This window comes from Eretmochelys imbricata, chromosome 6 (assembly GCF_965152235.1).
Source record: "Eretmochelys imbricata isolate rEreImb1 chromosome 6, rEreImb1.hap1, whole genome shotgun sequence".
NCBI classification, from domain to species: domain Eukaryota; kingdom Metazoa; phylum Chordata; order Testudines; family Cheloniidae; genus Eretmochelys; species Eretmochelys imbricata.
The window spans coordinates 24,553,621-24,579,942 of NC_135577.1; the positions used below are offsets into that span (position 1 = coordinate 24,553,621).

General features: G+C 39.5%; 1 protein-coding gene across 1 annotated transcript in view; it reads left to right on the top strand.

Moving 5' to 3' along the window:
* The window catches only part of LOC144266509 (mucin-5B-like), a 65,423-nt gene that overhangs the window by 14,569 nt on the left and 24,532 nt on the right, over positions 1 to 26,322 (top strand). Inside the window, 12 exon segments of the mRNA XM_077819943.1 lie at positions 2,535 to 2,673; positions 3,268 to 3,369; positions 4,858 to 4,927; positions 5,139 to 5,276; positions 5,969 to 6,133; positions 9,722 to 9,816; positions 15,282 to 15,408; positions 19,017 to 19,266; positions 20,499 to 20,551; positions 22,446 to 22,546; positions 22,985 to 23,136; positions 24,975 to 25,113. Of these exon segments, the coding sequence (XP_077676069.1) occupies positions 2,535 to 2,673; positions 3,268 to 3,369; positions 4,858 to 4,927; positions 5,139 to 5,276; positions 5,969 to 6,133; positions 9,722 to 9,816; positions 15,282 to 15,408; positions 19,017 to 19,266; positions 20,499 to 20,551; positions 22,446 to 22,546; positions 22,985 to 23,136; positions 24,975 to 25,113 (1,531 nt within the window).

Consider the following 26,322-nt stretch of genomic DNA (forward strand, 5'->3'; position numbering starts at 1 on the left):
CATCATTCTAGAGTCCATTGAGAAGCTCAACAAACAGGCTTGTTTTTCCTGCTGGCATTGTCTTTTCCTATTTGCAAAATTTCCCTTTATCCCTAGTTCCTCATGAAGTCCAAGCAATATGCCCATGTTTTGCTGGTTTCCTTATATGTGCATAGCTTTAAGAATGAAGGTTGCCTGTTATCTTGAGTTCTCCATACCTGCTGAACAGCTGCATCTGCAGCACAAAGTAGTGTAGGTCCTGCATACAGACTCTTTTATGTTCTCTGCAACTCTGGGGAAAGAAAGCTATTGATTTAGAATCTGTAAGATATTTCTCAACTAACTATAACATCCTGGGTTTTGAAATAGTCAGTGTCCCTTTCAAGGGCCTGAATTAAAGCCCATTGAGTTAAAGGAATCATAGCAGTGTTGGGCTGGAAGGGACCTCAACAGATCATCTAGTACATCCGTGTGCACAGAGGCAGGACCATGTATACCTAGATCATCCCTGGCAGGTGTTTGTCTAACCTGTTCTTAAAAGCCTCCAATGGTAGTAATTCCACAACCTCCCTGGGCAACCTATTCTGCTATTTAACTATCTTTATAGTTACAAAGTTTTTCCTAATATCTAACCTACGTCTCCCTTGCTGCATATTAAGTCGATTACTTCTTGTCCTAACTTCAGTAGACATGGAGCACAATTAGTCACTGGCCTCTTTATAGCAGCCCTTAACATATTTGAAGACCGTTATCAGGTCCCCCCTCAGGCTACTTTTCTCAAGATTAAACATGTCTCCAGTGTGTCCACGTCTTTCTTAAAGTGCGGTGCTCAGAACTGGACAGAATACTCCAGAGGAGGCCTCACCAGTGCCAAGTAGAGCAAAACAATTACCTCTCATTTCTTATATATGACACCCCAGAATGACATTAACCTTTTCCACAGCTGCATTACATTGTTGGCTCATATTCAGTTTGTGATCCGCTATTACCCCCAAACCTTTTTCTGCAGTACTACCATCTGGCCACTTATTCTCCATTTTGTATTTGTGCATTTGATTTTTTAATCCTAAATATAGTACTTTGCACTTGTTATTGAATTCCAGCTTGGTATTGTCTGCAAACTTTGTGTGCGCGCTCTATGCTATTATCTAAATCATTTATGAAGATATTGACTAAAACCAGGCAGAGGACAGATCCCTGCAGATATTTTTTTCCAGCTTGACTGGGAACTGTTGATAACTACTCTCTGAGTACCGTTTTCCAACCAGTTATGAACCCACCATATACAGTAGGTTCATCTAGCTATATTTTCTTAGTTTGCTTATGAGACAGTCATGAGAGACTTCATCAAAATCAAGATGTATCATGTCTACTGCTTCCTCCCTATGCACTAGCCCAATAACACTGTCAAAGAAGGAACATAGGTTAGTTTGGCATGATTTGTTCTTGACAAATCCATGTGGGCTATTATTTATTCAGCCTATTATCCTTCAAGTGCTTACAAATTGATTGTTTAATCATTTGTTCCAGTATCTTTCCAGGTATAGAAGTTAGGCTGACTAGTCTGTAATTTAGGTCATCTTTGTCCCCCTCTGTGAAAGATAGGTGCTATGTTTGCCCTTGTCCTGTCCTCTGGATCTCACTTATCCTCCAAATAGCACTTGAAGATAATGGTTAATGATTCCAAGATTGCTTCAACTAGTTCTTTAAGTACCCAAAGTGAATTTCTTTCTATTAATTTCAGTAAGCTTTTATTCTTTCAGGGCCTGATGATGCAAAGCCTTATACATTTGGGAGGAGCATTGCATTGAATTGGTAGCTGAGTAACAAACTAACTAGAGCTGGTCTGAAACTTTGCATTAAAATGTTTTTCCAACCGAATATGCCATTGTGGATAGAAACTGACACATTGTTTAAAAAATGTGTCAATTGTCTCTGACATTCCAGTGGCAAAATAATATTTCTAAATTTAAAAAAATATTGTTTCTGAAATTTTTGTTTGGGGAATTCCAAAGCTTTGTTTCAGGGAATTCTGAAATTTTTTTCAAACTGTTTCATTACAACATGACAAGAAAACTATTTGGTCTAGAAAGGAAGATAATCAATCAATCAGTATTAAGTAGCGGCTGCAACTGATTATTTTAAAAATGAAATGAAATAAAAGTAATAGACTATTTCAATCATTATAGTCTGTCACATTATGATGTGTGAGTTTTACACTAGTGCATGTTATGAAGTAATGTAAAAATAAAAAATATTATAAAATAAAATAAAATTCAAAACAAAATTTCAGAATTCCAAAATGAAATTTTTCCAATTTGGAATTTCTGTTTGGCAGGAAATTTTGAAAATACTTGTTTTTGTTCTGATTCAGAATGGATACAAATTTCAAAATGTTGAAATTTCCGATGAAATGGAAATTCTAAGTTTCAGCCAGCTCTACTCACAAGAGGAAGAAGATGTGACTGATTTATACAGACATCTGAAGTTTTGGACACAGATGATATCTCGTTACATGTATTCCGGTTATAACTGTTCCTGTTTGTTTTTTATAGTACCTGTGCTGGGGGCCAATGGGTTTGTGTATCTCTGCCTCTTTCTGGAAATTGCAACGTGAAGGGAGGATTCCACATTACTACGTTTGATAACAAAGAGTTCATTTTTCATGGCAATTGTCATTATGTCTTAGCTAAGGTATGAAAAATAGCTTCTTTAATTTCTCAATCTATTTAGGATAAAAAGTTAAGCTATGTTAGAGCTTTATTGCCTAATTTCCTCAGATGGCTCCTAATCTAACAAAGCACTTCAGCATGTGCTTAACTTTTAAGCATGAGTGGTCCTATTTGTTACCTCGTAACTCTGGATCCCATCTGCTCTGTGCTTATCAGTGGGTCCTTTCTGCATCAACACATTTTAAATAAGTTTTAAAAAATATTTATTTTTCTAGTGGACCTATTAGCCTAGATTTCCTCACTTTGTCCTGGTGGACAATTGTCTGGCAAAGGAAGGTGGATGAGCTGGCCTCTTCTTCTCCAAAGACCCACCTCCAAGTAGCCCTTGAAAAATAGATTAGTAGCAGATACTGAAGGAATGGACCATAAGGGAAAGGTTAATGGGCATGGTTTTGAAAGTGGGAGTGAAAGATAACATTTTGCAATTGTAGTTGGCATGCCTGGGTCCTTTCCCATTTCCCTGTAAATGTTTTAGGGATCTATTCTCCCCACTGCTTGCTTCTTAATTATATGATAGAAAATGGTTCACATACCTGTTTTTCTGGCTTCTTTTCAGGACATTGGCAACAGCTTTGTGGTTGTTGGAGAGATCATTCAGTGTGGGATATCAAGCACTATGACTTGCCTGAAGAATGTATTAGTCACATTAAGAGCCCTTGTAAGTCATTGGTAACTACTTAGGTTAAAAAGAAATGTAAGGACCAGGAAAGATCATCTGGCCCACCATGCCTGCACTTTTTAGGTTAAATGTTTGTAATATTCCCCTACAAAATCAGAGCTCCATTGTGCTAGGTTCTGTATAAAAACATAGGAAGAGGCAGTCCTTGCCCCAAAGATTTTACAGTCTAAACAGACCAGACTGATGAAGGTTGGGAGAGGGGATGTAGTATTGTCCGATTTGATAGATAACTGTGGAACACAGAGACTGAGTTAACTCAAAGCCACACAGCAAGTCTGTGGGAGAGACAGGAACCAGACATAGATCTCATGAGTCTCTGTCAGGTGCCTTGATCACAAGACCATTCTGTCTCTAACCCGCATGCTTTTTGATAATCCACATACTCTCCTACTCCAGGAACAAATCATTGAGGAATTATTGAATTCATTTGTACTTTTTGTTTCAATTATGTTTCCTGGGAACTTCCTCCAAACTAAGTCAGGCAACTCTTATATACATATATGGGGTGGGGGTAAGGCAGAGCCACCAAAAACAAATCTGAAGTATCACCACCCTTGCAGCATTCCTTCTTGACTGTTTTGAAGGGAAAAGGGAAAGGGGCTTGAATTCGGTTTTATGGCTCTCCTCTGGTAATGTAAATCAGCCTAGCTCCATTGAAATTCATGGTGTTACACCACTTTACACCAGCTAAGGATCAGGTCCATATGTTTACCAGCTTAGTTCTACAGAAATCCTCTGTTTTCTCCTAGGTTCCTAACTTTTGAGATTCTGCCTCTTGCATTTTTCACAGTGGTAAGAGGTTCAAAAAGGATCTCTATCAGCCTTTGCAGTCCTTTTCATAATTCTGAGTATTTCTACTTCAAAAACATCTCCTCTTTTCCAAGAAATAAAAAGAAGCCCAGGTCCCTTATATCTTTCTTATCAATAAGATTCTTGAGACCTGACAGTACCTTTGTTTCCTTGTGCTGTATCTACTATAATCTCCTTTGCGGAGTACAGTCACCATAACAGCACATCGTTTTCCAGATGGAAGGCCTGATCCCGCTCCCCCTTTAGCCTATGGCAAAATTCCAATTGACTCCTCTGGGAACAGAATCAGGACTGATGTCTGCACAGTGCTCTGAAGATGTAAATTTCCCCTAAGTAAATTTCCTCTATTGTCCTCAAAAAAGTTAAGTGAGACACATGCTGTCGAGGATATTGATTAGGGTATGGGTTCTCTTTTTTTCCAGTACAGCTCTCAGAATTTTTCAGTGTTGCTGCACAGATCCCTGGACCACACCATTCACCAGATAATATCAAACTGTGTTATGGGGCGGAGGAGTCTTCAATGGTATTGATTTATTAAAGACCCTCCCTTCTGTAAGCAAGTTTCGAAGGCTGAAGCATGTCAGAATGTGACACCAATTCCATCCCTTTCTTTGATATTTGATTGTCATTGTGGCATATTTCATTTTCCATTTGCAGAATATCCGACTCTGTTCCTGTGGAAACGTCTATATCAATAATTTCATTGCGGTGCTGCCAATAACTAGAGGTAAGTGTTCCTTCTTCAGTGTTCACATCTGCCCCAGGTTATCCCACAGCTGCCTGCTGCAGGGTTCTTGCACCTTCCTCTGAAGCATCTGTTTCTGGCCACTGTCTGTTCAGTGAGCAAGCAAATGGAGGTGTACATTTGTAGTCCACTCTTCACATATATGCAGATTTGTGCATATTTTCTTGGTAAAGATATATTTATGTATTTTTAGATGGCATCACTATCTTCAGACCCTCTACATTCTACATCAACATCTTGACCTCATTGGGAGTACAGATTCAAGTGCAAATAAAACCCATTATGCAGCTCTTCATAACAGTGGATGACTCTTACCAAAATCATACATCTGGTACAGTATATTATGCTCTTGATGTCTACCCATATTATAATGGTACATCCACCACCCTTCCTGTCCAAATTACTTGCTTCCATTTTGACCTTAATGAATTGAGAGCCATATTGAAATACCTTGCATGCCTCCAATAAAAACTTAAAGTCTAGGTAGAATTGACTAAATCCTTCCACTCTGCTGAGGTAGATAAATTGAATTTCATATTGTGTGGTATGTGAGAATCTTTTGAATTATTAGACTATAAAGGAAAACTGGTTAAGATATTGGGCCAGGACTCAAGGGATGTGGATTAGATTCCTATATTTTCGACAGACTTTCTGTTACACCCTGGAAAAGTCATTTGACCTCTCGGTACCTCTGTTTCCTGCCTGTAAAAAGGGGTAATATTCTGTTTCTGCAACTTTTTTTTGCCATTTCTTTAGTTTGTAAGCTCTTTGAGACAGGGACAGTCTCTCACTGTGTGTATGTACAACACCAGTCTCTGTTGGGACTCCTTGGTGCTATTGTAGTATAGATAATAATAAAAATTATACCTTTAAAAAAGTGTACTGTGTGAACATTAAATATGCCAAGCAAGACAAGTCTCCTACTTCCTGGATAGAAACCTAGAGCACCAGAGAGCTAAGCTCATCCCTCTAAATCTCAAAACCCTATTTATACCATTTGATTGTGATTTATCCCCCACCCAGGTCTTTGTGGCAATTTCAACAACATCCAGATTGATGACTTTCGAACAATTAGTGGAGTTGTGGAGGATTCAGCTTCAGCCTTTGGTAACTCATGGAAGACTAGGGGCAGCTGTCCTGATGTTGAAGACAACTTTGAGGACCCTTGTGCAAACAGTGTGGACAAAGGTACTTATTCTCACTGATGTTCCAGAGCTAAATGTCTGTTGTATTTTGGGTAGCCTATAATGCCTTAGAAAACTTTTAACCAGGGAGTTTATGGTCACAAGAGCTTCCTGTCTTCCAGTGCTATTAGAAGAGAGAACACAATGGTTTCTTCTGGAAGTGGATATAACCTAAAAAGTTTGTTCTTCCATGTTTAAAAGGTGGTAGTTTTGTTTTTAAAACAGAACAAATATACTAATGCAGAAAGATGTGGCACTTTCCATTTGATTTGATCACTGATTAATTTGAACCCCAAAGAAGATGTATTAGAATAAAGAACATTAAAGACTAAAAATATATTGTTATTAACATTATGCTCCATATCTTCTGCTGATATAAATTGGCATAGCTCCACTGAAATCAGTGGAACTACACCATACTACACTAGTTGAGGATCTGGCCCGATGAGCCTGCATTCCATAGAATCACAGAATCATAGAAGTGTAAGACTGGAAGGGAACTTTGTAAGTCATCTAGTCCAGTCCCCTGCACTGAGGCAGTTCTAAGTATTATCTAGATCATCCCTGAGAGGAGTTTATCTAACTTGTTCTTTAAAACCTTCACTGATGGAGATTCTACAATCTCCCTAGATAATTTGTTTCAGGCTCAACTACCCTTACAGTTAGGAAGCTTTCCCTAATGTCTAACCTAAATTTCCCTTGCTGCAATTGAAGCCTATTACTTCTTGTGCTGTCCTCAGTGGGTAAGGAAAAAAATGTATCACCCTCCTCTTTATAATAACCCTTTAAGTGTTTGAAGGCTTTTATCATATCCCCTTGCAGTCTTCCCTTTCCAGACTAAGCAAACCCATTTGTTTCAGTCTTTCCTCGTAGCTCATGTTTTCTAGACATTTTATAATTTCTGTTGCTCTCCTCTGGACTTTCCAATTTGTCCACATCTTTCCTGAAATATGGCGCCCAGAACTGGACACTATAATCCAGTTGAGGCTTTATCAGTGCTGAGCAGAGTGGGAGATTTATTTCTCATGTCTTGCTTTCAACACTCCTCCTAATACATCCCAGAATGATGTTGGCTTTTTTTGCAACAATATTTCATTGTTGACTCATATTTAGTTTGTGATCCACTGTAACACACAGATCCTTTTCTGCAGTATTTCTTCCTAGGTGGTCATTTCCCATTTTGTATTTGTGAAATTGATTATTCCTTCCTAAGTATAGAACTTTTCATTTGTTCTTACTGAATTTCATCCTATTTAGTCAGACCATTTCTTCAGTTTGCCAAGATCATTTTGAATTCTAATCCTGTTCTCCGAAGCATTTGTAACCCCTTCTAGCTTGGAATCATCTGCAAACTTTGTAAGTGTACTCTCTATGGCATTAACCATATAATTTATGAAGATATTGAACAGAACCAGACACAGGACAGATCCAGGCAGGACCCCAGATGATATGACCTTCCAGCTTGACTGGAAACCATTCAGTCCAACCAGTTATGCATCCACCTTATACAGTAGGTTCATCTAGGCTATATTTCCCTAGTTTGCTCATGAGATGGTCATATGAGACAGTATCAGAAGCCTTACTAAAGTTGAGATATATCACATCCAGTGCTTTCCCCCATCCAAAAGGCATGTTACCCTGTCAAAGAGGGATGTCAGGTTGTTTTCATGTGATTGTTCTTGACAAATCCATGTTGACTGTTATTTATCACCTTATTATCTTCTTGGTGCTTACAATCAGATTGTTTGAATATTTGCTCCTTTATCTTTCTGGGTATGGAAGTTCAGCTTACTGGTCGATAATACCCTGGGTTCTCCTTATTCCCCTTTTATAGGTAGGCAGTATATTTGCCCTTTTCCACTCCTATGGGATGTCTCCTGTCCTCCATGAGTTCTCAAAGATGATCACTAATAGCTCAGAGATCTGTTCAGCCAGTTCCTTAAGTATTCTAGGATGTATTTTGTTAGGCCCTGCTGAAGATATCTAACTTGTCTAAGTAATTTTTAACTTGTTCTTTCCCAATTTTAGCCTCAGATTCTACCCCATTTACACTGACATTTACTATGTTAGTTATCCAAACAGTGTTAGCCTTTTTGGTAAAAAATGAAACAAAAGAGACATTTGACACTTTGACCATTGCTGCATTTTCTGCTATTGTCTTTCCCTCCTCATTAAGTAACGGGCCTACCCTTTTATTGGTCTTCCTCTTGCTTCTAATGTACTTGCACAATGTTTTCTTGTTACCCTTTATGTCCATAGCTAGTTTAATCTCATTTTGTGTCTTGGCCTTTCTAATTTTATCCCTACATGCTAGTGTGTGGTTTTTTTTATATTCATTCTTCATAATTTGACCTAGTTTCTACTTTTTATATCACTCTTTTTTGAGTTTCAGGTCATTGAAGATCTCCTGGTTAAGCCAGGGTGGTCTCCAACCAAACTTTCTATCTTTCCTACTCATTGGGATAGTTTGCTTTTGTGCTCTTAATAATGATTCCTTAAAAAACTGCGAATTCTCCTGAATTCTTTTTTCCCTTAGACTTGCTCCCCATCAAATCTTACCTGCCAGTTCTGTAAGATAGTTAAAGTTTGCCTTCTTGAAGTCCCTTGTCTTTATTCTGCTATTTTTCCTCCTATGATTCCTTAGACTCATGATCTCTATCATTTTATGATCACTTTCACCCAATCTGCCTTTCACCTTCAAATTCTCAACCTGTGCCTCCCCATTTGTCAGAATCAAGTCTAGAACAGACTCTCCTCTAGTTGCTTTCTTCACCTTCTGTAATAAAAATTGTCTCCAATCATTCCAAGAACTTGCTGGATAATCTGTGCCCTGCTGTATTATTTTCCCAACAGATGTGTGGGTATTTGAAATCCCCCGTCACCATCAAGTCCTATGCTTTCAATTATTTTTTTAGTTGTTTCAAAAAATCCTCATCCACCTCTTCTTCCTGGTTAGGTGGTCTACAGTAGGCCCCTGCCATAACGTCACCCGTGGTTTTTATTCCTTATTTCCTTACCTGGAGACTTTCAACAGGGCTGCCTTTCATTTCTATCTCAACCTCAGTGCAAGTGTATACATCTTTGATATACAGGGCAACACATTCTCCCTTTTTCCCTGCCTGTCCGTTCTGAACAAGCTATACCTATGTGCACCCAAAACTGCCAGTTTGGCTTCAGTGCAAGATCTGCCCTGATAAGTGCCACCATGTGTTATGAAATCTACAGTTTGCTGATGATCACATGGCTAATTCTATCATGTCTTTGGAAGCGATTGGAAAAAATTGATTGAAATAAGAAAAATGCATTCTAACATCTGTTCTGCAAACCTAAACCAGAGGACTGATATTAGTAGCAAATGGAAATGTTCAGACAGGGGTATAGCTAACTGTCTGTCCACTATATCTGTCAATCTAATCACACTCATCACCATGGTTTCTGATTGTCTACTATTTCCTTCCACTCTTACCTGACTGTCTTAAAATATCTTCAAGATGAAAAACATTTTAGAGATTTGTAAAGCCCATTGAGAAAGAGGGAGATTATAAATTTGCATATGTGACTTTGGGCAGTTTATCCCTATTTTCTCTTTCAGAAAAATTTGGGCAGCACTGGTGTGAACTTCTGTCTAATACAAGTGGTGTATTTGCTGCCTGTCATTCTGTTGTAGATCCCTCTTTATACGTCAAGGTAAGGAATTGTTTTAGTCTAGTCCAAAACTTGACCTGCCATAAATGTATTCTTATCAGGTGGGGATTACTTGTTGTATTCTACTTGCTATTTAAAAATAAATGCACTGGTGCCAATGAGGAAGTAATAAAACAAGAGTTTAAGAATGTTCTGCAAGGGTTTGTGGAACCAGCTGGGATAGCACAAATTAATTAACAAACCCTCTTCCCAGAGCTGCAGTGCTGACATCATCGAAGGTGCTATTGCATGAACAAGGAAGTAAATTGAAATAACATGTTTTTGCCATGCTATGTGAGAAACATAGGGGGAATTACAGTAGAAACATACCAATGTTATTTGTCAGCCTTGCTGCTCTGGATAAAATTTATAGAGAAAGATGCTTTATTGTCAAGTTTTTAAGATGCAGTGCTAAATTATGGAAAATAAAAATTATAGTTAAAACTCATTAAAAGGTGGCTCTTTAAATGGTGCCATTGAAGCCCTGATACAGGAAAGCATTTTTGCTTTTTAAGAGTTAGCTTGCCTTTCCTTTTTCCCTTGTCAGCTAGGCAGTTTGCACAGACACCATTCCTTAAAGAGACACAGCCTTCTATCACTATGTCTGAATTACAGTTCTCCTGTTTTTCAGCTACCAATTTCTGCACCCACAAGGCATCAGATACATTAGAGCTTACTAAGAAATCACATGACAAATCCAAAGTTCTATGGGCCTATTCATAAGGCTGCTTTGCTGTGTAAAGCCAGGAATCCAGCCTTTTCCTTGAACCTGAGACACAGACTGTTCACTTCCAATATTAGCTAATGAAACCTCCTTTAAGCTATCCACTCTAGCTTTTTCCAAAGCAAATTCAGTGGATTCATTTTTACTTGAAAGACTTTGGCCGTTAGGCACCAACACACTTTCCTCAGAAGAGAGACTGTTTACTATCAACAGTGGCCCATTAACAATCAAAGGAAGCAATTCCTTTTCACCCTGTCTAGGCACAGCTATTGACTTCTCACAGACTTCAAAGATTTCACCCAGAAATTCCTTTCCTTCTGCAATATCATGCACGGCAACAGATTCTTTCTGAGCTTTAGTTATGTCCAGAACCGACTTTGGCACAACAGACAAATCACCAAACACCTGCTGACTTTTATTTGCATCCAGAATCACCTCTGGCACATTAGGAGGATTTTTACACAACATCCGTTCAGGCAAGCTGCTAAACTTCATAGTCAAAGGGTTAGAAGTGTTTTTTCCCCTGTGACTCTCTTTGCTGACAACAGGTACAAGCTTAGGAACCATTTCTTCCTTGTCACAAGTTTCCACATTGTCAGTGGGCAACATAGTCAAATCACCTTTATGCTTTCCTTGTGTCCTGGCTATGATATCAACCTGATAAGATGAGGTTGTCATATCTTTACCCAGCAGCACACTAGCAACAGGCAAAATAGAAGCATCAGAATTGCTTGGTCTCTGGGAGCTATTTCTGACATTAACTGAAAGCAACCTGGTTACAATGCCATTATTTCTAGCAGACACAAATTTAGGACCACTTTCTTCCTGGGCTTTAGTTGTACCCAGAATCAACTCTGAGTCATTTGATAAATTTTCAACCATCACAGGCTGACAGGCTTCTTTTGCCTGCCTTCTTCTGTCTCCTTCTGTCTGGAGAAACATTCCCCTTTAACAGACAAACAGCTTGGGATATCATTTTCCTTGTCCCAGCACTTATGGCTGTTCACAGACAAATGCTTGGATAGTGGGACAGCTTCCTTAACAGGCAAGTTGCCACTTCCAACAGACAAACTTCTGCTTTCCACAGACAGTGGCTCATACTGAGCTACTTTCAGTAACTCACTTTTACATTGGCTAGACTCACTTTTACAAGCTTTACTAGCCAACAATCCATTACTCACCAAGAATGTACCCTTTTCTTCCTCGGTTAGGGCTTTAACCTGACCATCAACTTTAATCTGCTCTAGAGAAACATTTTCCTAAGCAAAGAGCTTTCTCTGTGCTTTATTTAATTCCAGATTCATTTCTGAGATACTAGACAGGCATTCAGAAACTTCATTTGCAGACAAACTGCTTTTTTGCACAGATAAACAGCTATCTTTCTCAGACAAACATTCGGAGAAACGCTCCATAGGCAAGTCCTTGCTCTTAATAAACACAGGTTTAGGATTATTTCTTTCCTGTGACTGGTTTATGTCAACCTGACTGAACAAAGCTTTAATATCATCCTCAATCAAAAGATCCTTAGGCAATAACTTCCTTACACCAGCTATAGCTTCCTGTTTAACACCATTCCACTCAAGGTGGATTTTGGCTGAAGGCACACTTACAGTAAACTCATAGAGGATTACAATATTCACACTCTTATCTGGTAAGTAATCTTCCTTTTTGACAAGATCTGCTTTAACAAGAGTGGTATTAGAAGCTGTAATTTGCCCTAAACAGCTTTTACCAGTGATTTTTACATTCTCTGCACAAGTTATAGGGCTATCTTTATCCGAGCTCACACTAAAAGCATTTACATAAAAGGTGGCAGTGTTGGGGTATAGTTGTTTACACACAGACAACTGCTTAGAGTCATAGAACATTGTTATAAACTGGATAGATTCTATCCCTATCTTTGTTTTTGAGAGGAGCTGGCTTTTCAGGATGATACAGTTTCTGCTGTTCTTCCATTGCTTTTTTGATTTGGATCTTAAGTCTGACAACCCTCTCCTCAGCGGCCAGCCGTTCCATGTGCCTTGCATGGCCTTCTTTCTTGCTTGCTTTCTTTCTTGCTTTCTTTCAGCAGCTTCTCTTTTCATATCAGCTATTTTTTGTGCATGTTCAAACTGCTGCTGGTTTCTCACTGCAAGCATTTTCGCTGGGTCTACTTACTTATCACTGGCAATTAACAGATCTTTCAGTTCCTGCTCTGGGGCTTTTTCTTAAAAGGCAACTCCCTCTGTGAGCACAACTCTTCCAGGCTTTTTCTGTCAGGATCTTGGTCATGGGTCACTCATTGTAACTGATTTGTAACCTTTAAACTCTCCAATATCAAAATTAATTTTTGACAAGCATGTGGTTCTGAACCAAAAACCCAATTAACCTGTGGTAATGTGTATCCTAGCACAACTATGCCACTGTGACCTGGGTCCCAGTGGGGGCCAGCTGGGATCACTCAATTAGGGTGAGCTACAAAGAATGGGGCAGACAAAACTCAAAGCTGGTGGATAATTCAATATTTAGATTTATCAAGCCAGCATTAAACAGCTTCTGTTATACCTTACTGGTTACTCAGAAGTTCAAACAACACAGTTCCCTTAAAGTAATCCAGCCTCAGGCCTCCATCCATGTACCCACGTCAAATATGATGACGATTTCTGAAAATCTAATTTCATCATATAAAAGAAAAGGTTCTACCAATTCCAAAGGATTGGACACATTACCTCCCAGGTTATTGAATATTCCAGATGTAACCCAAATACACACTTATGCCAATTCTTATTAGCTAAACTAAAATTTATTAAAAAAGAAAAGAGAGAGAGAGAGAGAGTATGAGTAAAAGATCAATACACATACAGACATGGGTTCAATTCATTGAGGTTCAGATTCAAAGCAGAGATGGTGAGCTTTGAATTTTGTAGTTGCAAAGAGTTCTTTCAGAAATAGTCCATAGGTTATAGTCCAATGTCGTTGCAGGGTGTTTGAGCAATGAGAACTGGGATCTCAGTCCTTGTGGCCTAAGCTTCCCCTGTACAAAGCTCAAGCAGATCTGAGATGACAGAATCAGGACCCAATGGTCTTTTATACGGTTTTCTAGCCTCCACTTGACCATGCAGTCCTGGGTAAACAATAGGTTTTTGATGTAACCTTCTGTTTCCTAAACACCACTGTCATCACAAAATTTGAAGAGACATATAGACAATGACATTATTTCACCCAAGATTTATCTAAATGTTAATATTCCCTTTTGATCTCTGAATTAATAGTTATAGTGACAGACAGGAACAGTCTGTTTACCTGGCTAGCATTTAAGATACACACAATCAGTATTGCTTCTAACTTCTAACAATATAGGTTTGCATTTCAAAGTTCTAGCTTATTTACCATGAATGGCCCTAATTACCATTCACATACCTTTCTAACATGACTTTAAAGGTTGGCGTTGGGTCATTCAGCCTGCAAGCTGTTTAACCCTTTCTGGCCATGAGTTACATTTTATATAAGATTCGTTGCAATTATATAACAGTGGTAGAAATAATGATTTGCGTGATTATATTTTAATTAGACAACATCACAGACCCATTTTCACCAAAAAGATTCCAAAGAAAAGGAGGCTGATGAGCTCCGATGCATAGCCCCATTGTAGTCAATGGGGCTGCTCATATGTCTAAAGTGAAGCATAGGCCTAAGTGTTTTGCTGGACTGGGGCTTTCATAACCAGCAAGGTATTTAAACTAACTAGTTTGATATCTTGCCACAAATGGTGCTAGCTCATTTTCATTGTGAAATGATAAGACTTTTAGGTCTTAAGGTCTGAATAAAAGAAACTGAATAGATGGAGGTAAGACACTAGCTTTCTGTGCACTTTGTTTATACCTAGAAGGTAATTTAACATGTTACTTAAGGAATCTTCTAAGAAAGATGTTATAATACAGATCAGTGCTTCTGAAACATCTTGGCTTCACACTTAGCTTCATTTAAAATTCAGATGTTAAAAAAAAGAATATATTCAACATCAGCAGCTTTTATATCTTACTCTTTGTGGTGAAGAGACATTAGTTACTCCCTATTAAAATGGCAACAAACTGTCCTTAGAAAGCCCTGATTTTGCATCTCTGTAATTATGATACGGAAAAGCTGACTTGGCCTGAAAATGGCCATGTTTATTCTGAAGGTAAAGAAGTTTCTGAAAAATTTGAAAAAAAAATCCAGTGTTTTTTTGATACAAGTCACTTAGAAATCACCTGGGATTTTAACTTTGTCTTGTCCAATGTGCCTTTGGGTCCATTTAAAAAATGGCTTGTAAGTTACCTTTCAAATGTTCCAAATTATTAAAGCTCATTGAAAACTCATGTGCCAGCTATGTTTAAAATATGTTGCAATTAACCAAAACCAGGAATGAATTTTGTTGTGGATAATTTTGCTGCTCCTGTTGATTTCAGTGAGATTTATTGGCCCAGTCCTCCCACTGATGTCAGGGAGGACTGAGGATCAGGGTTTCAGTCTCAGCTAACCAAATGTGTGTCATTAGGAGGAGTACCTAATAACCCGTGTACCTTAAAAGTTGCAAACACTGTCCCATAATAAAGTTGAATTTATTTGCTTTGTAATCCAAAAAAAGAACATTATTTGGCTTTCCAATATTGAGGGTTAAGTCTCCCTGGCAACGAGCTTATGATCCTATAAATATTTAAAATGGCTCTTTGTTTCTGCTGCTCGGGCTCTCATCATAATATCCGTTTCCTTGTGTATTGCCTAGAACTGTGTTTATGACACTTGTAATGCTGAGAAGAGTGAAGCAGCCCTGTGTAGCGTGCTCTCTACATACTCCAGGGATTGTGCTGCAAGAGGAGTACACCTGAAGGGCTGGAGGCATGGGGTCTGTGGTATGTGTAACATATTAACATGTGTATGTGCATAGAGAACACATTTTGGAGCTTTGACGCTGTTGAAACAATTATGTTCTGTGCTCACATGCCAAGGTGATAGGTATCTTAGAACTAGGATAGAAGTATACTCTCGGCCAGATCCTCAGCTTGTTGTAAATTGATGTTGCCCAACTGAAGTCAAGATAGCTACATTGATTAAAACCTGCCGAGGGTCTGACCTTGTGTGTTCTTTCTATGGGAATAATGGATGAATTTAGCATTCATGAAAATGAGGGATTAATATCCTTAGCTAAATCAAGGCATAGCATCGTCAGGAATTAGGCAAACTCTGAATACAAAGGACTCTCAATATATTTTAGTCTTGGCTGCCATAGGATCCATTTCTGTTCAGTTTCTGACCGACATCTACCATTACAGTCCATACCTCTATACAAACTTGCACCATTTTAATTAAACTGATTTTTTATGTTACATTAAAGTATTAGTTTCTTGCATAAAGTGTATTTGCACATATCATCTGAGGATCATAACATACTTCATAAGTATTAATGAATTCAGCCCACAAACTCTCCTGTAATTTAAGTACTAATATCCGCATTGTATAGATGGGTAGTCTATGGCATGAAGTGATAAATGACTCTCAGAAGGCCACATAGCAAGTCAGTAGAATAGACAGGAATAATATAGGAGTCTAGCTTTCAGCGTTCTGATCTTACTACTAGATATCTGTGTCTCCTATAGACCGTTTCAATAGTCTTTGGGGTATATATGGATAAATGCATTTATGCTTATAAATGGGTATATATAACATCACAGACTTCTTTTTGCTAAATGGGGTTACTTCTTTGGGGCTTGATCAATTCACTGTTGAAGTTAATGGTACACCTTCCACTGACCTCACTTGGTACTGGATGAGGATAAACACCTGGGGACTAAGTTTTCTCCATTACCTTCATTTTTATTTCTGCATTGTCATGCTTCCCTTGATGATCAGTGGATTCACCTGATTAACTCTTGCTATCATAAGTGCGGTTTGTTTGCAATAATTCCCAAGTGATTGGCATGAGAATCGCTTCTCATTGACAGCAGTTTTGGAAGATCTCACTTTTCCTATGAATGATTTCATGACTGGAAACCAATCTGAATATAAAGCCATAAGATAATGGTATATATGCAATTTAGATTCCCCTTGCATCTGCTAGTTTGTCTATCTATTGGTTAATTACATGCCTTTGAGGCTACTTGAATTTTCCAGATGAGGTAAACAATGTAATTAGAGTAGTGAGTAGTAGAAAGAATTTAAAATTACAGTACGAGCAATTTAACAAATTTTTGGTACAGTAATTCAAAAGGAACACAGTGTATTCTACAGCTGATTGGAGTAGAAACATACAGCTGTATGTATTATATACAGTGTCTGTCTATTGAAAGCTTTCCTGACAGGTGAAGAATTGTGGAACAAGATGCACTCCAGTGTGTGCCAAAAGTTAGGAACTACATTATGAAAAGCAGGAGAGGGCTGTAGCATTGGTTTAAGAAACAAAACTTCCATTCACTCATGATGAAGTTGGTAATATCAGCTTCAAACAATACCCAAATTACCCTTTAATGCTGGGAAAAAAATACTGATTGTTCAACCTTCACAATACTTCTTTGCCTTCAGACTTGTGTAAAGAAGAATAAGTACCCTTTTGGGAACATACTAGTGCTAAGAATAAAATCTGTTGTGCAGCATTATTCATAAGAGAATGAGTAAATAGGCCAGAGTGTGCTCCATTTCACTGGTGTTTCACACTGCTTTGATTTCCAAGGCTCTTTCAGATACTGCAGAGACATTAAAAAAGGACATGCCTGCAGCCAGATGCAAGGCAGTTCAAACCTCAAAGGTTACACATCTTTAACAGTGAATAGTGTAATCAAACATCTTCTCAGAAAACCCCACAGTAGAGCTCTCATCCTTGAACTAGTTACCTATGCAGCAAAGGCAGAATGATGGAGCAGCGTTTGTCCCTCTGATGGCTCCAAAATTTGGCTCAGCCCTCCATCAAATTTAGACCTGGACTGCCAAACACCACCAAGTCTCATTCCCTTTTAGAGGCCTTTGGATTGGCCAATAGCCATAGAGGACACTGCGCTGCCCTGCCCCTCCTCATGGTTATATCCGCCATTCTGGCTCTTCCCTGTAATCTGGCACCAGCTAAAATGGCATGAGCCACTTACCCCTCAGAGCAAGCCAAGGTTATTTTACCATGTACTTGGTGCAGAGATTTGAAGATGCCGCTCCCCAGTAGCCCATGCAGTTTGATCAGCCTTGCTCAGAAGGATAACTGAGGCCTGTTAGACTTGATACTTTGCCTTTCAGTCCACACAGAGAAGCCCAAAGGCTTTGCTTTTCTTTTTCCCAAAGGATGCTCCATGAGTGATTCCATCTTTCTGTTCTTCTCCAGAGAGCTTCTAGAATCTTCATGTCGTTTCCTTGGCAATAGCATGTCATCAGCAGAGAGTTCTCTGGCAGCTGCCCAGCACTTACAATAATAGTGTTGTTGTTCGTTTTTTTTTTCAAATTACTCCTAATTGGAGAGTCTCATATCTTCGGTAGATCTTACTGTACTAAGTTTATGTATCATTGTGGGCCAGGGACTGTATGTAGTTTCATGGGAGAGGGTGACCACAGCTCCTCCAGGAGCAAAGAACAGTGTGTGTGTGTGTGTGTGTGTAAATTAGGCAAATTCTCTCAGGTTATAACACCTCCAGAGGGGTGCCACCACCTGAAGAGGCTTGCATATACTGGTTCAAACTGGATTCTTTAGGTAACAACAGACAAAGAAAGGACTTTTGGATAAAATAGTGTCAGTTAAAACTGACTCAGGCCCTGCTTTCTGATCCAGCAAACAGACAGGTCCTTCTATCCAAGGGAGCCTCCAGTTTTTCCTGGGAAGAACTGGAAGGACTTGACCTATTCATGAGGGTTCTTGTTCTGAGCAAAAGGAGTTACAAACTTGTAGCCACAGAGAAGCCCCTGTGTGGGGTTTGAAGGACTGACTCCTGCCAGCGCCCTTGTTGGGGTTGGACAGGGGAGGGTGATCTCTGGTAAGCTTCATTGGCATGTGTGTAGGTTCTTTTATTATTTTTGATATGTTTTCTTTCATGCTTTTGCTTTAAGAATAAATATTCTTGCTCAGAAAGAGCAGTGTGGTAACTTAATGGTGGGCAATTATGCTGTTTCTAACATCTAGAAAGAAAGCAAAGCAGGTCTGCTTTGGCAGTCCGACCTGCTGGGGAACAACACAGGGAACTGTGCAGCCTGGAGAAACCTCAGTCAGCATGAGTGCTGGGGGTGCTGCTGTTTGTTTTTAAACATAAGGACATGTTAGAAATATGTAGTTTTTGGGCCCTGATATGTGATAGCATTGTATATATTTCAGTGTTTTGGCTAATTAATTCTAAATACCTTAGGCAAGGAGGGATACAACACTTTCCTTTGGAGAAGAGCCTTCAGTATATGTAGTTATCAGTATATGTAATTATCACCTACATCAAGACGTGAAATTTAACACTGCAGGTCACAAACCCATTTCAGTCCTTGTTTTATTTGTCTTGCAAAGATGTCTCTAAAGATTGTCCTGAAACGATGGTATTCAGCTATGATGTGAAGTTCTGTAACCACTCCTGCCGCTCCCTGGGCGAGCCTGATCTGCTGTGTAATGTCCAGAGCACTCCTGTAGAGGGCTGTGGTTGTCCCAAGGAGACCTACCTAAATGCTGATGAATGTGTGTCTCCAGACGACTGTCCATGTTACTATAAAGACAAGACGATTCAAGCTGGGAAATCGTTCCAAGAGGACAAACTCATGTGGTAAGTTGTTTCAGATGAACCGAAGAATGTATGGTAGATGGATTGCCATGTTAAACAGACACTGTAGTCTATGCAAGTAATAATCTCTGAACGAATTTATATCATACCAAGGAATGATGAGATTTTCTATTTGACAATACTGGCTCCACCATGGTCCAATGGACAAACCCCGAAGTGGTTAATCCAAGTGCTCTAAGAGTGAACAAAAGGCTTCTAGAACATGGGAGGTGACAGGCACACATAGTTGGTAGGAGCACAAGGAGAGATTAGCTGCAATGGGCAGGGGTGGAATGCATGGAAAGGGAAAAGAAATGGAGAGTTGATCAGAACTCAGGAGGAGGGAGGTCAGAGGGGCTAGCAGAGTAGAAGGGACATTAGCAGGGAGATAGGAGGGCAGTGGAGAAGTGGGGAAGGAATAATGAGCTGCAGAAGAAAGAAAAAAGAATGGTAGGGGTGGAAGCAAATGTGGGACACAATGGTAGATTTATGAATGGCCTGGCCTCAGGAGTCCTCCTCATGCAGTATTAGGACTGACTGAAATTTCACTTTTTTGTAATTTTGTGAAAAATGGCTTTTTGCCAGTATTACAACTTGTTGCGGAAAATTTTTATTTTCACTGAAAATTTCTTCTTTTTGAAATGAAAAATGAGAGAGGAAATCAGAACATTTTTTACATTTTTCAAAAACAGAATACGTTGGAGCCAGAAATGGTCTTTGAGAATCAAAATTTTCCAGCATTGAATAATCAAGAAATTGACTGAAACTAAAACAATAAAAGGATTTAATTTTCCATGAAAAATAACTGGCATTTTCAACCAGCTCAGTATATTACACCGAATAACAGAGAATCGGTAATTATAATAATGTGCATTTATACAGAACCTTTCACTGGAGGATCTTAAAGTATTTTATAAACACTAATTAATTTAGCATCGCAAGACCCCTCTTAAGTAGGTAAGTACCAAGGCGAAACAGATGCAGAAAGCTGAAGTGAACTGCCTAAAGATAAAAAAAAAAAGTCTGTTGCAAGTGAGAGAACACTAAAAGTTGTATGCCCTTCTCTGCCTCTCTCTCTGAGGTGATAATTCCATCTTGGCTTATGGGTGATTACATGAACCACTCACTGTGGTGTGTCTGATATTCTCCTGTGTGGTGGAGCTTTTAGATAATGTTTTCTTTCTCGTTTACATGTGAGAAGAGCTGATGTTTCTCATTTTATGAAATATTTTTAGCAAATGTATTCGAGGAAGATTAGACTGCATTGGAGAAGCTATAATGAAAAAAGGTGAGATTTTGCTAAATTCTACCATTGAGCTGTAATTTAGAATTTAAAGTAGTTTTCAATGTATTTGTCAGATTTTTTTAACAGATAGCTGTGTTGTATGTATGTCTTGCTTCTCCCTGAAATGTGTTAATTATAGAGGTGAGTATTAGCCTATTGATAGCTTTCTTTATAAAAATGTCATCAAACTTGCTGAACTCTTCAAAAATAGATATATCTCTCAAAGTTCATGAGATGAGAAAAGGGTAATTTTCACTTCTAGATGCTTCAGGTCATTTTAATAACTAGTCCTTCAAAGGTGGAAAGATGGTTCATTCGGACTCTGTCCTTTTGAACACATCATCTCAAATGTACATACATCTAGAATTTGTGAGGTGTCTGTCACCTCTGTGTTTCTTCTTTTCCAGAAAGGGCATTCTTTCCAATATCACAAATAATTCCAATCTCTGACAGGGTAGAAATAGAGATATGTGTACGGATGTGTACAAATGAATATGTATGAATGAGTTCTCTCACAAGCAATTCTATATCATGCCATTGATCTGATATAGATAGAAAATATCAAGGCCTTTTAATACTGCTTGGTTACTGAACTCTCAGAAGACTTCTCAGGGAGGAACTTGGTCTTTTGCATCCTAAAGGTGTGGAAGCAGTTTTTTTTTTTTTTTAGCGATGACTGTCAATGTGAAGTGCTGGCTCTGCTTTCAAAGGTTGGTCGATCTAGTCATCCAATAATTTCTGCTTCTTCCCTGGATCCTTAATAGCCTGACAAAAAATCAGTCATACAAGGAACAAGTGGTATCAGTAGCTTCATACTGGCTCTGCTCCTGACAGGTTGGTTCTCTGGTTTAAGCCAGCACCTGACTCAAAGGATTCCTATGTCCAGGGTTGGGTACTCAATCCTTCAGTGGAGAGAAGTTAAAGCCAGTAGAAACTGACAAGTGTGAAAGGATGGGGGATCCATGCTTCCCTGTCCCCCAAGTCTATTCAAACCATAAAGTGGAAGCAAGATTCATTGGATCAAGAGGAAGGGGGGAGCAGCTGCTGTCTGCAGCATGCTCCTGTCTAAGCCTGGCATCTCCCCTTCTATACCAAAGTGGGAGGGCACAGTTATGGGGATAACCAATGGCAAGAGGGTGGAGGATTCTAACTGTGAGGTCTCTCAACACTACAAATGTGGGATTGGGCGTTACAGCAAGGCTGCTCCACAGGATTTCCAGGCTGTATCTGACACACATCCCAGTATAAGAAACCCTTTTCCCATGAGGGGAAAGGGACAGGAATTTCCCGTATGCCATCCGATTTGAATTTTTGTTTTTAACAAATAACTAAACAGAAAACTTAACAATTTTTTTGTTTTCCAAAACCATTTTCACTTCAAATTTTCAGTAAAATGATCAGTTTTTAAAAACCAAAAAACTGAAAAATGTTACCAAAACCCAAACATTTTACTGAACAATGTTTTTTTCTGGTTTTTCCTCAAAATGAAAAAAAATTCAACCAAAATGAAAATTTTCTGTGAACATTTTTGTTTATATTGGAAAATTATTTTGAGAAAAAATATTAAATTTGAATAAGTACAGTTGAGACCTCCAGAGACTGATCTTCATAAGGAAAATCAGTGGAGTATTAGTCTTACATTTTATAGAAAAGAAAAATATTTACTCTTTGTAAAGTTCCTCAATGGGGAAAACATCTGAAAAGACAAAAAATGTCTGTCAGTTTCACTTGTTGAATTAAGCCAACAGCTCAAAATTGTATAAAAGAAACTCCCCCAGTCCTAGCTGACATGCTCAGTCAGTATTTTGGGAAATGTCTACGTTGGCACAAATTGTTTGATGGCATCCATTCCAGTTTCACCAACTGACCCTTCTGTAATGGCTTTTCCCTCTTGCAGATTGTCCTGCTCCTATGTTTTACTTTGACTGCAGCTCTGCCGGCCCAGGAGCAACTGGATCTGAGTGTCAGAAAAGTTGTAAGACACAGGACATGCAGTGTGTAAGGGACTAAATTCATATCAATAAGAACATGCATGGCTTATTTATTATTTTGCATGCATGATCATGCATAACAAATGCTAATATTGCACTGCTCACAAACCACCTTTTCCACTGATAACAATAGAGAAGCGATAGCTACCCACGTTATCACCATGCCTGTCATTGTCATGTTAATGAATATGCAGCAGTCTAATTTGATGATTTTTAAAATCTTATTTCCCACTGGTATAGAATAAATTAATGCACAGAAAACCATAGATCTGTAAACCAGTTGGGTTCCAAATGAATATCATGGACCTGATTCTTAGAAAGCTCCCAGCTTGACTTCTGATTTGGCAGCTGCAATGTAGCAACCAGAGCTAAATTGTCTCCACTTTTTCTTTCTCCTTCCTGGATGATTAATACATCACCTTGCATTGTATTTGTATGTTCACAGTATGTCACAGAATGTGTCTCTGGCTGCATGTGCCCCAATGGGCTTATATCTGATGGTAAAGGGGTCTGCATTGCTGAGGACCAGTGCCCTTGTGTCCATGGAGGAAATTTCTATAACCCTGGGGAAAATATCACAGTCCGCTGTAACACATGGTATGATATTCCACAATGTCTTATAACTTGTTTCTTCATAAGGTAATAACTTGTAAAATGCAGGCCAGTAAAAAAATGAGAGTTAATGCCCAGAAACAGGATGTATTTTGAGATCTGTGCAGGATCTTCCCATCCATTGTGGAAGCTTCATTTCAGTACCCCACTTTTCCACTGGGTATAAAAGGGGAAAGGTGTTACTCTTTCCTGTCTGCACCACATTGCACCAATTCATATGCATATATGGCAACAGCAGGTATCATCCCCACCTTAAATTACCTTTGACCTCTTCTGTGAACTGGTCATGCACATACCTGCCTGAAGCATGAAACATGAAAATCCCTGCCTGGTTCAAAGCAAGACTGTGGCCTCTCATTACACAGCTGTACAGGGGTGAGGCTGATGGTGGTTTCCGTCCTTACCAACCTTTTTCCAGCTGCTGCTATAGTTTATGCAGAGCCTGCAGTTTGTGGCTGAGCATGTTGGACTGATATCTTTGAAGGATCACCTCAAGAAGGAGGAGACGTCCAGAAACATCTTGTAGATCTGTCAGGAAGAGTAAATAAATGTTTGGCTATCTAGGTGACAATGGCATATCCATCTCCTCACAAGCATTTCAGTGGGACACAAAGACTAAGGGAGAGCCAAAAGCCATAAGACTGTTTGGCCTGTGGGCAGTAGATCACCATTTTGTATGCGCATTAAGTATTAATCTGTGCTGCCAAACCACCATTATTAATTATTTATGTTACAGATGCACCTAGATGCCCCATCAAGATCAATGTCCTATTGTGCTAGGTGCTCTGTACACACGTAGGAAAAAACTACAGTCCGTGCCTTGAAGAGGTCACAGGCTAAGTACTCTGCCCTTGGTCACACTGATCTGAATCTGGTGTAATTCCAGTGAAGTCACCGGAATTACATGGGATACACACCTGTGTAACTAAGAGCTGATTTTTTCCCATGATGCTTCATTAATGTTGAAATGGCTTTCTCCAAAGTGACCTACCCCAAAATCCTCACTATCAGGTTCCAGGTCTTTATGTGGGTGACTGGGAAAATTCATTCGTTGTTTTAATGCAATTTAAACAACCAAAAGAACAAAATGTAAAAGTCAAATATGTGTCTTAATGACACAATCCACAGTCTTGAACCCAGGCCTACAAGAGCCGCTATATTCCAACCTTCCACCTAGCAGCAGCTTAGTTAGGATCAATGAAGTGCAGTTTCAGTATGAGGCTCCACCCCTGATGTCCAGTTGGTGCACTCCCAGGGTTGATTGGCTCTACTGAAGCCAGCAGCAGGATCAGGAAGCTGTCTGAACAACTGGGCTCACCCTGCTACACTGTATGCATCCTACTCTCTGAGCCTGCTTTCCTAGTATCCTGACCTGGCTTGATTCCTCCGATCTGACTTATGGTTCCTGACCTCCAGTTTATCTCCTGCCTCTGATCTCCCTGGCATCCTGACCCAGGTTCCCAACTTTGTTTCTGGTCTCCAGTTTGTTGTTTGCTTCTGACCTCCTGCTATCCTGATCCTGCTGACTTTTGAGTCCTGTCTTGTGACTGTGGATTCTGGCTCTAACTACTATTCTGGCTGCCTGAAGCCCAGCTTTGACATTCAATATTAAACATTCGTGTTCTTTTTGTCATTGTTAAGACAATATTAAAGCAAGGCCTCAAAGTACCGTACAGTCCAACACTGCTAGTATGAGAGGCCACTGTGTTCTGTGATCCACTAAAAGGGATTAATTTAAATGTTCAGTAATTCCGTAACTATCCAGAGTTATATAAAACCATCTTTGATGTAAAGATTGTAATATTTTGCCTTCCATCTCCTAGCACATGTAACAACAGACAGTGGAACTGCACAGAGAACCCTTGCCAGGGAACGTGCACTGTGTACGGAAATGGACATTACTTGAGCTTCGATGGAGAAAAGTTTGATTTCATGGGAGATTGCGATTATATTCTTGCTCAGGTAACAAAGCATCGTTACCTGTCTGAGAGCTGTTGCTCTTCACAGGCTCAAGTTGCAGTGCTGTTTGAATAACTAGATGGCTATCACATGCAAGTATAATAGGCACCGATAAGAGGCTGCCCCTCCACCGCTGCATGGGTATAGAAGATCCCAAACTATATCAGACCTGGTGATGTTCCACCACACAAGGGCAGGGCAATCAGGATATCAACACCCACACAAGGGGCACTGGTTTCCTTGGCGTCTCCCTCTAAGTTAACACACAGATGCAAGGGGTAGAGCAAGACTGATGAATCCTGTGCCATGTAGATGCACTAGTCATTGCCCTGGTAGAATTGAGACACTAAGACTGTAATCTCTACTTCATCTCTGGTTTGAAGTAGGAGCTACAGAGCAGGAGGCATTCTCTCCAGAGAGAGCTGAAGCACAGGGAGCTGGGCACAGGGCACAGGATTTTGAGCTGAGTGACTAATGCATTGGTATCTCGAAGAGAAGGTTCTGCCTGACAGCTGAGTAGCATGGCTCACTCTCCCTGGTCTCCTTGCTAAGACTGCCAAGCTAACTGAAAAAGTAAATCTGAGAGGAGATAATAATGAAATTGGGGGTACTCTCTGTCCTGTGATATTGGGGGGAAAGGTGTGGAGGCTGACTCAGGGCCACGTTCAGAGTTGCGTGTAGGTAGCACAGTTGGTGTCACCAGCCCACGCCATCATATTACTTTTACTGATAAATACCTTCCTTCCTTCCACCAATTTACCCTAATTTAGACTTCCATAACACAGCTAGACTTCAGGGCCCAGTTCAGAGGTGATGTGAAGGGGCTGCAGTGTATCCTTGGAGAAGTGGTGGAGATTCTAAGGGCCAGATTTTGATATGAATGGGCCATATCTCGACTAGAAAAATACTAGGTGAAATCTTAGGGTTAACCACAACCATCAAGCATGTGTTTAAAGGTGTAAAACCCTGTCTGTGTTGGTGATAGCTAACCTTTTAAAACATGACCTGTTTTCCTAGTCTCAGCATGGCCTTACTCCTTGTGTTGGACCATTGGCTTCTATGTGATCATTCAGCAATAAAGAGATCTGGTCTTAAAGTAGTGTAATCTGTATGTTTAACCAGTTTAGATTTCTTTACACTTCCTTTTGCATTTGGCCCTCCCAACCCACATCCAAATAATGCCGGCCTGATTCTAGTGTGTTCTGTTTGTTG